The sequence below is a fragment of the Carya illinoinensis genome, chromosome 4, assembly GCF_018687715.1.
Source record: "Carya illinoinensis cultivar Pawnee chromosome 4, C.illinoinensisPawnee_v1, whole genome shotgun sequence".
NCBI classification, from domain to species: domain Eukaryota; kingdom Viridiplantae; phylum Streptophyta; class Magnoliopsida; order Fagales; family Juglandaceae; genus Carya; species Carya illinoinensis.
The window spans coordinates 9,221,326-9,236,747 of NC_056755.1; the positions used below are offsets into that span (position 1 = coordinate 9,221,326).

Below are 15,422 nucleotides of genomic sequence, written 5' to 3' on the forward strand. Positions count from 1 at the left end.
CTCGTGGCGCACTTTCATTGGCTGAGACGCTTGATTTCGTCCCGACCAAAAACCCGCCCTTTTTTTTTCTAATCTCATAAAACCCAACACGTGGAGACACAATTTCTGACCTCGAAGAGTTCTTGAATCTTAATCCTCAGCATCCACGTGTCAGATCGCGCCACCCCTGCAAGCCACGCATAAAAATCCTCAAAGGTCTGAGGTCGCCACGTGACATGTCGTGGTGGAGTAGGTCACAGCAGCTCTATATCCATACAAGTCTCTTCCTATATAAAGGGTTGGCTCAACCTTTAACATGAAAGATAAGCTGGAAACAAAAATGGAACGGGTAGGAGGAGCATCTTCTGTGAGGATTGATAGGAAATCCTCCATAGATTCCGAACCCAGAACTTTGAGCATCGATCAAATCCACTATGCCAGGGTAACAACATATATATATATATATATATATTGCTTCTCTTTTTCATATATATATATATATGATTTTGCAGTGTTTTTAGAGAGAGAGAGATTTATGGCATAGGTTTGTGATAGTTTTTGTTTTCTGTTTGTAGGAGGCAGCGCTGTATGTGATGAAAACTATGTCCATTGAAGAAGCAATGAGTAATTTCACGCAGGTAAAGCAAAGCCTAGCATTGGAAAGAGAGAACTCTTGATCAGTCATAAATTTTACAGAGTTTTATATGAATGATCACGATCACTAATTATATATTTTTGATTTCTTGATTTCAATGATATCTGCCATATGCAAGAGGCCCAAATCCTTTACCATGCATGCATGCATGCGGCTTAAAGTTAGAGATCATGGATAACCCTCATGATGATCCTTTGGTAGTTTGATGCATACATGCATAGGTATGCAACAAACAATTAATTAAGAATCTGCATGCTTGACGTATGATATATATAATTTTCTTGCTAGCACTTGGATTATTTACGTACACAACAGACATATGCATACTACCTTCTTCTTCTTCTTCTTCTTCTTCTTCTTTTCCATTAAATAGAGATTTTTGATCTGTAAAACATGAATTGTCTTGTGTTGCAATCCAAAGAAATTGCTTGTAATTTTACTGTAGTCCTTGTCCAGAATCTCTGGCCTGTCTTAGATCTTTGTATGTTGTTTCTGCAACTGATTGATCTAATTAATTTAACAAATTCCAAATGGCAATTTGCAGGGATTAGAACCAGTTGTTAGTGCTGGAAGGTGTAATAAAAATAATGCAATATTGATAGATACAGGTGAAGAGCTGGAGCATGCAGCTGGAGATCATCACCATCCACCTGGACGCAGGGATATTGCATCTGCACCTTTCTAGTTTTTATTTTTATTTTTATTATTATATCACATACTATGCCAATTTTTTGTCGTCTTCTTCTTAATTTTGATCTTTTGTCATGTAAAGAGGTTCGTCATGTACAGGATGGAATTTTGCCTAATTTCCATGATCATCCTATTTGATTGTTTCTCATGATCATATTTTCAAGATTTTTTTAAGTTAGAAAGAACTCCCATGATTATTAATTGTGACGTACGAATATTGTTCAAATAACACTACTTATATAAATGACGTCATTAATGGATCTGATGATCATATATATATATATATATGCATGTTGCCATTAATAAATAAAAGATATATTAAGATTATTGAGTGTTTAAGAATTGATTAGTAAACCTCTCAATTTTAATTTTTTGATATGACAATGTCCAAAACTATACTCGATCTTTCAAATATATATTGCCAATTACACGTATCATATTTTAATATTTGAAGTGATTTTTATCATATAAAGTCATTAAAATATATTATCAGTACTGTAGATTCAAAGATCTTATACGATGAAGAGTTGCTCTAGATTATCTGATTAGATCATTCACATCCGGCTAGTCAATGTTTAGATTTTCTTTGTTTCGAGTCTTTGACCGTCCAAAAGTGGGAAATTTATGGTATTCTTTACCTTCTGGGCAAACCAAAATCTAAATTCGGCTCAAGTAACCTGAATTCCAAGACCAAATGAGCAAAGAACAAAAGTCTCTACTTAACGAGCCTTCACTGCCCGCCCGGCCCCTGTCTTTAATCTTAAGTAAAATGAAGTCAAATCAATTAAGTGAACAGCCCAACCGAGTAAGAAGATACAGAAAACACACTGCATACAGATTACAGACTACAGAGGAGGAGCTTTTTTCTTGGGTTTTAGTGGGCATCCTTACTAAATAGACATCCTTGTACAAAAGCCATCCAAATGGCCACCCGTGCAACAGAGCACCTGGGCTGATTATGGCAACGGACAAAAGATGTTCTCACAAAAATTTTTCTAACATTGCCCTCGTGGACTTAGAGCAGTTATTAGAAACACTGAAAGAAAATTCTATTAGCAATAGAATCACAAAGTACATACGAGCTCGCAAGCAGGGCATTAATGGGATGATAAAATCCATCCGATATCAATGTCACCAAAATTCGGGACTTTAAACAGAATGAATCCACCGTATATCAATCACAAATAATAAACACACACTATCTTACAAGTATTTTTGTCATATAATTTCATGCGTGTAAGTATAGAAGAAAAAAGGTATTAATTAGTGGCTGATCCTTTTTTTCTACCCCTCAGCTATCCAGTGGTGACTCTAGATCCTTCATGTAAATACGATCCTCCTGATGAACACTGGGTTCCTGAACATTGCCATCTACACTCGGTCCAGCAGTGTTGTCCCAGTCCCAAATGATGGTGTTTATCAACTCATGGAAAAAGAGATCATCTTGATCAGGATCAAATTCATCACGACTGAGATTCTGTCAAATCCATAAGGAAATTGTACATAAGTAGGATAGAACGTCAAGGACAACATGCAAGCAGAAGACAAAAGTACATGAAGAATAACATTACGAGTTTTTGTCTATACCATTAGCATGGAAAAAGTAGAGATTCACAAACAATTAAGATCATGCCATCCAATCAAAAACATCAACAATGATATGATATACTTTCACTTTCGATATACTTTCACTTTCAGTAAGTAGATTATTTATTTTCCAAAACCAACAAATTCTTGTATACTTCATGAAAATTTGTATACAGGAATGTGGTAATGCATATCTAGAATAAGTATTTGTCCACAATCTCTTCCCACTATTAATAACAGTGTTATGAAAATCAAGTGAGTTATAAACTGGTTTCAAATCATATGACATATATTATATATTTTGATAAGCAGTCTTAAAAGTTCAGGTTGCTGTTTCCAATATCATATAATTTTAAAATTACAACAAATCTATGATACGATCATTGATTAACAGCTTGTTTACAGGTTTGCACAGCTTTATCATTATTTTCAAAATTGCCTTAGAAAATGGGCTGAGAAAGGAAAGAAAAAGAATGAAATGTGGATTGCCAATATTAGAAATACTATATGTTGCACAATTTGGATCCGGTTATCTGTATTGTGGTTCAGTGGTGAGTTAATATGATAGAAATGAATGATACTTGGCAACTATCACATTAAAAAACATGAATGTATTAGATCAGACAAGTGAACAATGTCCAAAGCTCTCGGTAAGTGTGTAATGAACAGTGAACATTAGAAAAGATGTCATGCTTAAAATTCCGGCTGCAACTAGATTAAGGAGATATTGCTGCCACCCACCTCATTTGTTTCATCTCCACACGAAATCACAGTGTTGTCCTCAACGAGGTGGTGAGCAAGCACTGAATTCTCATCCTCATTATCAGCACGCACGGCTGGAAGTATAATTTTTTTTTATAAGTAAGAAGAATATTTTATTGATATAAAGATAGGCATAGCCCAAGTACTGCCGGAAGAATATCACCTGAAACTTGATACAACTTACTCGAGACATTATTACGGGGAACATCTGAAATGATCCCCTCAAACTGTGATGGCACAGTCTCAGATAGACTTGACTCAGATGTCGCGCCAACCAATGATGTGGTGCCAATAGCAGCAGAACTGATAGTGTCATTAGGCAGCATAAAACTTGTGGTAGACCTGCCAGCCAAGGTAACATCTTCTGCACAGTCAGCCTCCTCAACATCACTCCAATCACTCCAATCTTCTTCTTTAAATGGTGCTACATATCGGGCACCATTTTTTGGCCCCTTGCCCTTCTTCTGGAAAATCTTACAAAGCACATATGAGTTCTGCGAGACAAATGTCACAAGAATCAATTCAAAAACGGCCACCATAGCACCATCGATTGGTTTTACATATGCAGGAACAAAAATGGAAATCTAGTATAACTTATACATATCACTCCTCTATGCTCCATTTTTTGAAAGGGATAAAATTATTTCTCTGCCATTTTTGCTCGCTCTCCTTCAGAAGGGAAGGCATAAGTAGGAAATAACTAATTGTCTCTTGAGGAAAATACATTTCAAAATTACCCTTACAAAGATTTCCAGATTTTGAAGTATGCATATTCGTGGGGGCAATTCTGGAAACTCACATAAAGATATACATGCGGTGAGGAACAAGAAAAAAAATGAAGCATCTACAAAATGGAAAGACTGACAAATAATAGAGCCCCGAGGGAGTAAATGCATTTACAAAACTATCCTTGTTTCAACATGGCATAAAACTCAATAAACAAGAACCCTTTTACATGGAGATTATGGAAACACGCATATGTTAAACTACTAAAGAGGATGGAAACTTCATAAATAAAGGAGCCAACAAATACACACATTAAAATTTCTTTTTCTTTTTTCAAAATTAAAATTGAGTGCTCCTTCGGACCATTTTTGACAGAAAATAACCAAAGCCTGGAAATAGATGTGCCATTCCAAATAGGAATGAACTAGTTATAAATTAGCTCATACAAAAAACACATCAGATAACAAAGCCTTTTTTCCTAATCCAAGCAACAACGACAACAACGCTTTTGATCATACAAGCAAGAGTATCAAACCAAGAATGATAAATATCCAAGCATTACCTGAACATAATCTTCCATAGCCAGATTCTCATAGTTAAGACTGTACTCATACATAACCCAATCTGTTCGTTTCCTTTGTCTGTGAAAAATCATTGTTGTTCTTGAGCCCACCAACACTTCATTGTGAAAAACATTTGGACACTTTCCGGTGCTTTTCCAGTACCCAAATTCAGTTGAGCGATTCACTCTAGGCCCATTGGCATATTTTTTCTCAACTGGGCAAAAGAAGTACCATTGCAGATCACCACTACTCGAAATGGATTTTTCTGATGAAGGAAAATGCACACTTCAGTAAGGAACAACGAGAGAAAGCATAATACACTAATCAACCATGACAACAAAAACATGTACATAAGATTGCTCCCGTGTACCTTTAAGATCCCATGGGGCAAACTCGTAGATGTTAACCTCTGCAATTTCTCGAGGACGGAACCTTCTCTTCTTAACTTTCTTCTTTAGATAAAAAAGAACCAGCTCAACATCAGTAGGATCAAAATGATACCCCGGCTGCCGGCGCGGCATTCTCCCCATCAATTAATTCAAGGCAAAGTCCCAAGTGTCGTCTTTCACAGAAACAATTTCTTAACTTTCTTAGAATGCAATGAGAATGGAGCTATCCCCAAAAAGAAAACTGAAAATTGTCACGTCCAATCCCAAAACAAGATCTTCCGCGAATCCAATAGCCTCCCCAAATTCTTGGAACAAAACCGAAAAATTGACAAATGTTTTTCGTTGAGATCAAAAGACATTTGGCGCGCAGTGATTACCCTGCTATCAACATTATTAAGCACGCAATCCGAAAAAGCCCAAAACAGACACCACAGACTAAATTAGAAGATAAATAAACCAACGAATCAAATTTTGAAACCTTTCTTTCCAAGCAGATGACACCCGTGACAAAGTTAACATCAAAGGAAGATGAAACTATAGTAAATTGCCACAGAACAATCGAATTGAGTAAAAATATGACAGAACACGTTTTCACTAAATTGAAAATTTGAAGCAAACCCAAACAATATTAAAACTCGAGAGGCATATAAATCAAATAATCAATCGGCCCAACCTAACGCTCCTCAAAATGGGAAAAAAAGAAATACTCAAGAAAGCTACAGTATACGAAGATGAAAATGAACTAGCCGTGAAACACAAAATAGAAGAAAAGCCCAAGAATCGCTAGAAAAACGAAACAAGTCAAACAGAGAAACCCAAGAAACCTAGAGACAGCAATAAACATAAAAACAAAACCCCTAAAACTCAAGCGAAATCAAACGTACATCACATCATAAACATTCAGAAAGTCGGAGAAACGCGTAAAAACTCAGAGACCGTACCTGTAGTAAAAGGAAACCCAGAGAGAGAAATCAAACAACAGTGTAGATGACCAAAGATAGTTTTTTTGGGGGGTGGAGGGATGGAAGTTGATATCAGAGTTGGGAGAGACGCTGCTCGAATGTTTTTATCGGTCGGGAAACTTTGCTGCCAATCTACCTTTTTTTTTTTGTTTTTTGAATTTTGCTTTGAATTACTAATCCAGAGTTTTGATTGGTTCGTTTTAGTTAAATGAATGCGGCTCTTTATGTATTTATGACGTCATATATAATTCGAAGGATGACGAATGCCAATGCCACCGGTAAATCTTTCTTAGATCACGTTCACAGTACGTTTTCGGGAAGAGTAATGAATTTGTGGAATTTGTGCAGTGCGTGAGTGTGCTGTAATTGTTTTAAAAAATAGAAAAATTTATTATTAAAAATTAATTTTTTTATATAAATTTTATATTTATTTTTTTTAAATAATTACATAACACTTACACAATTATAATTATAACAATTATTTCTCTTTAAAAAATAATTGTTGATTTTATTCTTCTGATAATCAGTTATATTCAAGACAAATGTTAATCGCCAAGAGTTTTTTTTTTTTCGTTTTCTCCTGCTTTTTTCCTCTCATTGTCAGTGAGATTTTCCTTTTGGTTGATTGATCAAACGGGGTATGAACTCAAGTCTAATGAGCTTATTCATGAAATAAATTATGATAATATTATTTTAAAAAATAGAAAATAATATTATGCCACCATGTCTCAGAAGAAGATCATACTATTATATCATTCAAAAAATCTTAAGAAACAAATTTAAGGTGAATAATTCAAATTTATGAAATTATGAAGTGTTGTTAAAATTGAGATATTTTATATTCATAAGAACATCTGGTTTATTTTTTTTCCCTTTTAAAATGAGGGGCCCAACAAGAGAAGTTTCAAAGAGGTCACTCATCCTAATACAATTTTCGCCCAAGCATACTTAACTGTAGAGTTCTGATGAGATCCGATGTATTTGTACTGGTATGATTGCACCCACAAGAAACATATGGTGTTCTTCCAAGAAAGCCAAGTGAAATTAACAAACACGTTTAATATCTACCCTCACCTCGTATGATGGATTTCTCACATCATCTGTCGGATTGGGTGATAAATTTTGGGCATGTTTTGCATGTTGGTCTTCCTCTTTTCTCTGTAGTAAGCTTCGTCATTATGTATAGAAACATGTTGATGTTTTCATCTGAGCCGAATGCAGAGCCAATCGACCAACACAATACAGGATACACAAAAGTTCACCAACACGTACAGGATACACAATACTGAATTGATGCAAAGGTTGATCAAAGATCTCTACCACCAATTTGCTTTATACTTTATAAGTTGCAACGAAAAAGAAAAAAAAAAAAATCACTACAGAAGATAAACGGTAAGTTGTACATGATACAATCATAACACTCTTTTTCCCAAGAATATTCCAACACAACTTTGAAACCATAATCACAAACTCCGGGAACAGCAGGCCAACATTCAAATGTTGAATCTTGTTCCATGCTTTTAATCGGAAAGATTATATCCACAGCAGATGGAAGTGAAAGATGCAAAAGAACCATGCCCGAACGAATGCTTCAGATCACTAACCAGTGCAAAACATGTAGCAATTGCAGTCGCCGGAAAATCCGTCTGCGGCAACCGTACTCAGAGCTTGGTAGTTTCCGGGACCTTCTTTTTAATTTCTGTAGAGATTTGATCTCTGACCTGTCCTTTCCACTGGAGTAGCTCTGTACAGTATGTGTTCTTCCCCATGAAGGTTAGGACCGCTAAATTAAAAAATTTTTTAAAAAAAAGCAAGCCCTGTTGAAGAAAAATGCACCTGCGAGACTTCTGAGAAATATTCTGCCCATACAGTTACAAATTCCTCACAGCCAGCAAAAAAGAAAAAGAAAAAGGAGGCCATGAACTACCATTAACTCTTTTACCTCCAAGAGAACCCTACAGCCATCCCACAATAACCAAAATGGCCTTACAAAGTTACATCACACGGTGGCTGACATGCAATTTTAATCAGGGCTCCTAAACTGGGCTAGTCTTTTCAAATGGGGCAACCATGCAGGTGTTGACATTCGATTTCATAATATTCCATTCAAAACCCTCTGATAGTCCGCCATGCATCTAAGCTGCTGCTTATCAGGGAAAGCACCTCTGACACACATTGCTGCAAGAAAACAACAGACACCCCTATTATAACCATAGCAAAGAAATGCTCTACGGTAGAGATATCATGTATTTAGAAAACAACTAACACTACTTATAAATGACGTCATTAATGGATCTGATGATCATATATATATATATATATATGCATGTTGCCATTAATAAATAAAAGATATATTAAGATTATTGAGTGTTTAAGAATTGATTAGTGAACCTCTCAATTTTAATTTTTTGACATGACAATGTCCAAAACCATATTCGATCTTTCAAATATATATTGCCAATTACACGTATCATATTTTAATATTTGAAGTGATTTTTATCATTTAAAGTCATTAAAATATATTATGAGTACTGGGGATTCAAAGATCTTATACCATGAAGAGTTGCTCTAGATTATCCGATTAGATCATTCACATCCGGCTAGTCAATGTTTAGTTAATCAGCCTAGCTAGCTAGTACCAAAGCTTAGATTTTCTTTGTTTCGAGTCTTTGACCGTCCAAATGTGGGAAATTTATGGTATTCTTTAGCTTCTGGGCTAACCAAAATCTAAATTTGGCTCAAGTAATATGACTTCCAAGACCAAATGAGCAAAGAACAAAAGGAGGAAGAAGATACAGAAAACACACTGCATACAGATCACAACAGAGAAGCTTTTTTCTTGGGTTTTAGTGGGCATCCTTACTAAATAGACATCCTTGTACTAAAGCCATCCAAATGGCCACCTGTGCAACAGAGCACCTGGGCTCATTATGGCAACGTACAAAAGATGTTCTCACAAAAAATTTTCTAACATTGTCCTCGTGGACTTAGAGCAGTTATTAGAAACACTGAAAGAAAATTCTATTAGCAATAGAATCACAAAGTGCATACAAGCTCGCATGCAGGGCATTAATAGGATGATAAAATCGATCCGATATCAATGCCACCAAAATTCGGGAGTTTCAACAGAAATGATTCCAACGTATATCAATCACAAATAATAAACACACACTATCTTACAAGTATTTTTGTGATATAATTTCATGGGTGTAAGTATAGAAGAAAAAAGGTATTAATTAGTGGCTGATCCTTTTTTTCTACCCCTCAGCTATCCAGTGGTGACTCTAGATCCTTCATGTAAATACGATCCTCCTGATGAACACTGGCTTCCTGAACATTGCCATCTACACTCGGTCCAGCAGTGTTGTCCCAGTCCCAAATGATGGTGTTTATCAACTCATGGTAAAAAGGATCTTCATGATCAATTTCATCACTACTGAGATTCTGTCAAATCCATAAGCAAATTGTACATAAGTAGGATAGAACTTCAAGGACAACATGCATGCAGAAGACAACAGTACATGAAGAATAACATTAGCAGTTTTAGTCTGTACCATTAGCATGGAAAATGTAGAGATTCACAAAAAATTAAGGTCGTGCCATCCAATTAAAAACAGCAACAAAGATATCATAGACTTTCACTTTCAGTAAGTAGATTATTCATTTTCCAAAATTAACAAATGCTATTTGAATTTTTAAATTTGTATTCTTCATGAAAATTAGCACACGAACAGAGCAAACCAAAGTTCAAAACATCGGCACCAGACAAAAGGCTGTGAAACTAGATACAAAAAGAAGGAAAGATTAAGACTAATGGCAGTTTAGTCCCAGTGATGATAGTTGGACAAGAAACATTGGTATGCAATAAGACTAGATTCTAACAAATTGGAAATAAAACAAAGTACTTTTTTTTTTGGGGGGGGGAGAGGAGAGGGAGGGGGGGTGCGGTTGGGGGATAAAATATTACATTAGCTTAATTGACTGATAAGCACTTGCAACTACGTCAAACAATATGGAAAAATGAATAATTAGGGAAAAATAACCAATATGGAAACAATAATTAGGGTAAAATGAACAGAAAAAAAGAGAAGATAAAAAAGGGCAAGCGGACAAAGGAACAAGATAAAAGCAAGAAGAGAGAAAATAATGCCCAAAACCCTAATGCACTGATTTTGAAAGGCAAACAGGAGCACTGTAGGAAAAAGGCCAGTTATAATGCCAAAAAAAAAAAACTACCTTGGACACACATAATTTAATATTAACAACAACCACATTCACAAATATTATATCATCACATCAGTAAGCAGCAATGATATTTTGATAGCAACACTTGTTTTAAGTGGATACGTATAAAATGCAATTAATAGTTTAACACAAGCATTCCTGAAAAAACTGTTAGATGCATATATAAAATGAATCCTATAAGAAAACAAGAACAGCAGGATCATAAAACCAACAACACAATTGCTGTGTTATGTAGAATAGAAACAGGAGTGTGGTATGCATATCTAGAATAAGTGTTTGTCCACACTCTCTTCCCACTATTAATAATAGTGTGATATGAAAATCAAGTGAGTTATAAACTAGTCTCAAATCATATGATATATATATTATATTATATTTTGAAAAGTAGTCTTAAAAGTTCACGAAACTTATTAAAACTTAGAAGGCAACTAAGGTTGCTGTTTCCAGTATCATATAATTTTAAAATTACATTAATGAATCTATGGAAAGATTATTGATTAACCCCTAGAGGTTGGCTCAAGTGGTAAAGGCCTTGGGATTTGGGGTATGCTCCACCCAGTGTAAGGTTCGAATCCCCTTGGGTGTAGACAATCTCTAGGGGCGATCGGGGGATTTTCCACTTGAATTACTCGAGGTGCACTTGTAGCAAACTATTTGCCGAGGGCCTGTGCACCCCCGAGATTAGTCGGGATGCTGTTTCCGAACACCCAGTGCCAATCAAAATCAAAATAAATAAATAAAAGATCATTGATTAACAACTTGTTTACAGGTTTGCACAACTTTATCATTATTTTCAAAATTGCCTTAGAAAATGGACTGAGAAAGGAAAGGAAAAGAATGAAATTTCGATTGCCAATATTAGAAATATATGTTGCACAGTTTGGATCAGGCTATCAGTATCGTGGTTCAATGGTGAATTAATATGATGGAAATGAATGATACTTTGTAACTACCACATTAAAAAACATGAATGCATTAGATCAGACAAGTGAACAATGTCCAAAGCTCTGGGTAAGTGTGTAATGAACAGTGAACATTAGAAAATATGTCATGCTTAAAATTCCGACTGCAACTAGATTAAGGAGATATTGATCTACCCACCTTATTATTTTCATCTCCGGACAAAATCACAGTGTTTCCCTCTGCGAGGTAGTAATCAAACATTGAACTAATCTCATCCTCATTATCAGGAAGCACTGTTGGAAGAATATCACCTGGCAGAGCTTGATACAACTGACTCGTGACATTATTATGAGGAACATCAGAAACCCCCTCGCACTGTGATGGCACAGTCAAAGATAGACATGACTCAGATATCGTGCCACCCAATGATGTGGTGCCAATAGCAGCTGAATTGATGTTGTTATTAGGCAGCATAAAAGTTGGGGTAGACGATGTAGCCAAGGTAACATCTTCTGCACAGTCAGCCACCTCAACACCACTAACATCACTCCAACCACTCCAATCTTCTTCTTTAAAAGGTGCTCCGTATTGGGCACCATTTCTTGGGCCTCGGCCCTCCTTCTGGAAAATTTTACAAAGCACATATTTGTTCTGCAAGACAAATATCACAAGAATCAATTAAAAAATGGCCACCATAGCACCATCAATTGGTTTTACATATGCAGGAACAAAAATGGAAATATAGTATAACTTATACTGTTATACATATCGCTCCCCAATGCCCCATTATATCTGTCATATTGGTAAAGCCATCTTTTGAAAGGGATATAATTAATTGTTATTTTTTTATCCCTCTCCTTCTGAAGGGAAGGCATAAGTAAGAAATTACTAATTGTCGCTCGAGGACAATACATTTCAAAATTAGCTTCACAAAAATTTCCACATTTTGAAGTATGCAGATTTGTAGGGGCGCAGGGGCAATTTTGGAAACTCATAAAGAGATTCATGTATTTAGAAACAGGAAAAAAATGAATCATCTACAAAATGAAAAGATTGACAAAGAATACAGCACAGGGAATAAATGCATTTGCAAAACTATCCTTGCTTCAACATGGCATAAAACTCAATAAACAAGAACACTTTTACATGAAGATTACGGAAATATGCATAAATTAAACTACTAAGGAGGATGGACACTTCATAAATATACAAGTAAGCCAACAAATACACACACGTTATAACTTAAAAAAAAAAAAAAAAAGAAAGAAAAAAAAACCTGGAGTGCTTCTTCAGACCATTTTTGACCGAAAATAACGAAAGGCCGGAAATACATTTGTCATTCCAAATAGGAATGAACTAGTATTTGAAAATTAGCTCGTACAAAAAATACATCAGATAACAAAGCCTTTTTTCCTTAATCCAAGCAGCAGCAACAACAACAATAACAACAAGAGTATCAAGCTAGAGTATCAAACCAAAAATGATAAATAAGCAAGCATTACCTGAACATCTTTTTCCTTAGCCAGATTCTTATACTCAAGACTGTACTCATGCATAACCCAATCTGTTCGTGCCCTTTGTTTTTCACTTGTCCTGTGAAAAATCAATGTTTTTCTTGAGCCCACCAGCACTTCGTTGTGACGAACAAGTTTACACTTTCCGGTGCTTTTCCAGTACCCAAATTCAGTTTTGCGATTCATTCTAAGCCCATTTGCATATTTTTTCTCGACTGGGCAAAAGAAGTACCATTTCAGATCACCACTTTGCGAAATGGATTTTTCTGATGAAGGAAAATGCACACTTCAGTAAGGAACACAGAGAGGAAGCATAATACAGTAATCAACCACAACAATAAACAGATGTACATAAGATTGTTCACATGTACCTGGAAGTTCCCATGGGGCAAACTTGTAGATGTTAACCTCTGCAATTTCTTGAGGATGAAAACTTATCATACTAAATTTCAACTTCAAATAAAAAACAACCAGCTCAATATCAGTAGGATGAAATCGGTATCCCGGCTGCCGATGTGACATTGTCCCCATCAATTAATTCAAAGTAGAGTGCCAAAGGGCCTTCCTTCACAGAAACAATTTCTTAACCTTCTTAGAATGCAATGAGAATTGAGCTTTCCACAAAAAGAAAACTGCAAATTGTCATGTCCATTCCCAAAACAAGATCTTCCGCAAGCACAATAGCCTCCCCGACTTCTTGAAGCAAAACCAAAACATTGATAAATGTTTTTCGTTTAGATCAAAAGGCATTTGGCACACAGTGATTACCCTGCTATCAATATTATTAGGCACGCAATCCGAAATAGCCCAAAAACAAATACCACAGACGACTAAATTAGAAGATAAATCAACCAAGGAATCAAATTTCGAACTCTTTCTTTCCAAACAAAAGAAATCCCTGACAAAATTAACATCAAAGGGAGATGAAACTATAGTAAATTACTACAGAAGCCCGAAACAACGCCCAAAAGCTCAATAGTAACAGTCGGAAATTGAGTAAAAAATGACATAACATCACGTTTTCACTAAATCGAACCAAGCCCAAACAATATTAACATTAGAGAGGCATATAAATCAAATAATAAACCAGATCACCTACAATAACACCTCCAAACCAAAGAACAGAAAGAAAAACAAACCCAGATAAGGTAATCAAAATTACGTCACTTTTAGTCTCAGAAGACTTAAGCCTAACGCTCCTAAAAATGACAAAAAGGAAAAGAAATACTCAAGAAAGCTACAGTATACGAAGATGAAAATGAACTAGCCGTGAAACACAAAATAGAAGAAAAGCCCAAGAATCGCTAGAAAAACGAAACAAGTCAAACAGGGAAACCTAAGAACCCTAGAGACAGCAATAAACATCAAAACAAAACCCCTAAAACTCAAGCGAAATCAAACTTACATCACATCATAAACATTCAGAGAGTCTGAGAAACGAGTAAAAACTTAGAGACCGTACCTGTAATAAAAGGAAACCCAGAGAGAGAGAGAGAGAGAGAGATCAAACAACAGTGTAGATGACAAAGGTTAGTTTTTTTGGGGTACGGGGGAATGGAAGTTGATATCAGTTGAGAGAAAGCTGCTCGAATGTTTTTATCGGGAGGGAAGCTTAGCTGCCAATCTACTGTATTTTTATTTTTATTTTTATTTTTTGCTTTTAATTACTAATCCGGAGTTGGTCGGCTTTGGTTCAATGAATGCGGCTTGTTTATGTATTTATGACGTCATATATAATTCGAAAGATGACGAATGCCAATGCCACTTTTATTTAAAAAAAAAAAAAAAATGCCAATGCACTGGTAGATCACGCTACGTTTTTAGAAAGAGTAATGTTCGTAGAGAGGATAAGTTTGGCGCACTCGTCTTGAAAAATGATAAAATTTATTATTAAAATATTATTTTTTTATATAAATTCTGTATTTATTTATAATAATTATAAGGCATTTGTATAATTACAACTATGTCTATTATTTCTTTTTCAAAATTGATTGTTCCCTTTGTTCTTCTGATAATTAGTTATATTCACAACAAATGCTAATCCGCAAGAATTTTTTGTTTCGTTTTTCTCCTATGTTTTTCTTCTATTGTCACTTAAATTTTCCTTTTTGGTTGATTGATCAAATGGGGTATGAATTCGAGTCTATTGAGCTTATTCTTGAAATAAATTACGATAATATTATTTTAAAAAATAGGAAATAATATTATGCCACCGTGTCTCATATGAAGATCATAGTATCATGTCATTTGAAAAATCTTCAAAAACAAATTGAGATATTTTATACTCATAAGAACATATGGTATTTTTTTTTTTCTTTTAAAACGTGGGATGCAACATGAAGACTTCTCTTGAAGTTATCTATCCTAGTACTACTCTCGCCCAAGCACCTTTAACTCCAAAGTTTTGATAAGACCCGATGCATTTGTGCTAGAATGATCGCACCCAT

General features: G+C 35.3%; 2 protein-coding genes and 1 pseudogene across 11 annotated transcripts; 1 reads left to right on the forward strand and 2 right to left on the reverse strand.

The window, feature by feature from the left end:
- Positions 1-300: 300 nt before the first annotated feature.
- LOC122307309 lies at positions 301-1,472 on the forward strand. 2 transcript variants are annotated; one of them, XM_043120114.1, is made up of 3 exons: positions 301-421; positions 555-617; positions 1,179-1,472. In XM_043120114.1, the coding sequence occupies exons 1-3, from the start codon at positions 320-322 to the stop codon at positions 1,317-1,319; spliced, it is 306 nt and encodes a 101-aa protein (XP_042976048.1). In that variant the 5' UTR covers positions 301-319; the 3' UTR covers positions 1,320-1,472. The 2 variants fall into 2 exon arrangements, with proteins under 2 accessions (XP_042976048.1, XP_042976049.1); XM_043120115.1 differs by having other exon boundaries at positions 302-421; positions 1,243-1,472.
- Positions 1,473-2,038: 566 nt separating this feature from the next.
- On the reverse strand, positions 2,039-14,625 carry LOC122307307 (NAC domain-containing protein 82-like). 9 transcript variants are annotated; one of them, XM_043120105.1, is made up of 6 exons: positions 14,438-14,617; positions 5,333-5,656; positions 4,962-5,227; positions 3,858-4,167; positions 3,653-3,747; positions 2,039-2,801 (listed from the first exon to the last, which is right to left on the reverse strand). In XM_043120105.1, the coding sequence occupies exons 2-6, from the start codon at positions 5,490-5,492 to the stop codon at positions 2,616-2,618; spliced, it is 1,017 nt and encodes a 338-aa protein (XP_042976039.1). In that variant the 5' UTR covers positions 5,493-5,656; positions 14,438-14,617; the 3' UTR covers positions 2,039-2,615. The 9 variants fall into 9 exon arrangements, 8 of the variants coding, with proteins under 8 accessions (XP_042976039.1, XP_042976038.1, XP_042976040.1 ...); XM_043120104.1 differs by having other exon boundaries at positions 5,333-5,729; XM_043120106.1 differs by lacking the exon at positions 14,438-14,617 and adding an exon at positions 6,293-6,480.
- On the reverse strand, positions 7,198-7,316 carry LOC122308547 (annotated as a pseudogene).
- Positions 14,626-15,422: the final 797 nt, after the last annotated feature.

Bases quoted from the DNA above. Each gene is read 5' to 3' on its own strand.
- LOC122307309 (XM_043120114.1), top strand. From the start codon at position 320: ATGGAACGGGTAGGAGGAGCATCTTCTGTGAGGATTGATAGGAAATCC. The intron at 422-554 runs GTAACAACATAT...TTCTGTTTGTAG, and splicing joins ATCAAATCCACTATGCCAGG to GAGGCAGCGCTGTATGTGAT. The intron at 618-1,178 runs GTAAAGCAAAGC...GGCAATTTGCAG, and splicing joins CAATGAGTAATTTCACGCAG to GGATTAGAACCAGTTGTTAG.
- LOC122307307 (XM_043120100.1), bottom strand. From the start codon at position 13,506: ATGGGGACAATGTCACATCGGCAGCCGGGATACCGATTTCATCCTACT. The intron at 13,242-13,346 runs GTACATGTGAAC...TTCCTTCATCAG, and splicing joins TGCCCCATGGGAACTTCCAG to AAAAATCCATTTCGCAAAGT. The intron at 9,758-11,659 runs GTGGGTAGATCA...TGGATTTGACAG, and splicing joins CCGGAGATGAAAATAATAAG to AATCTCAGTAGTGATGAAAT.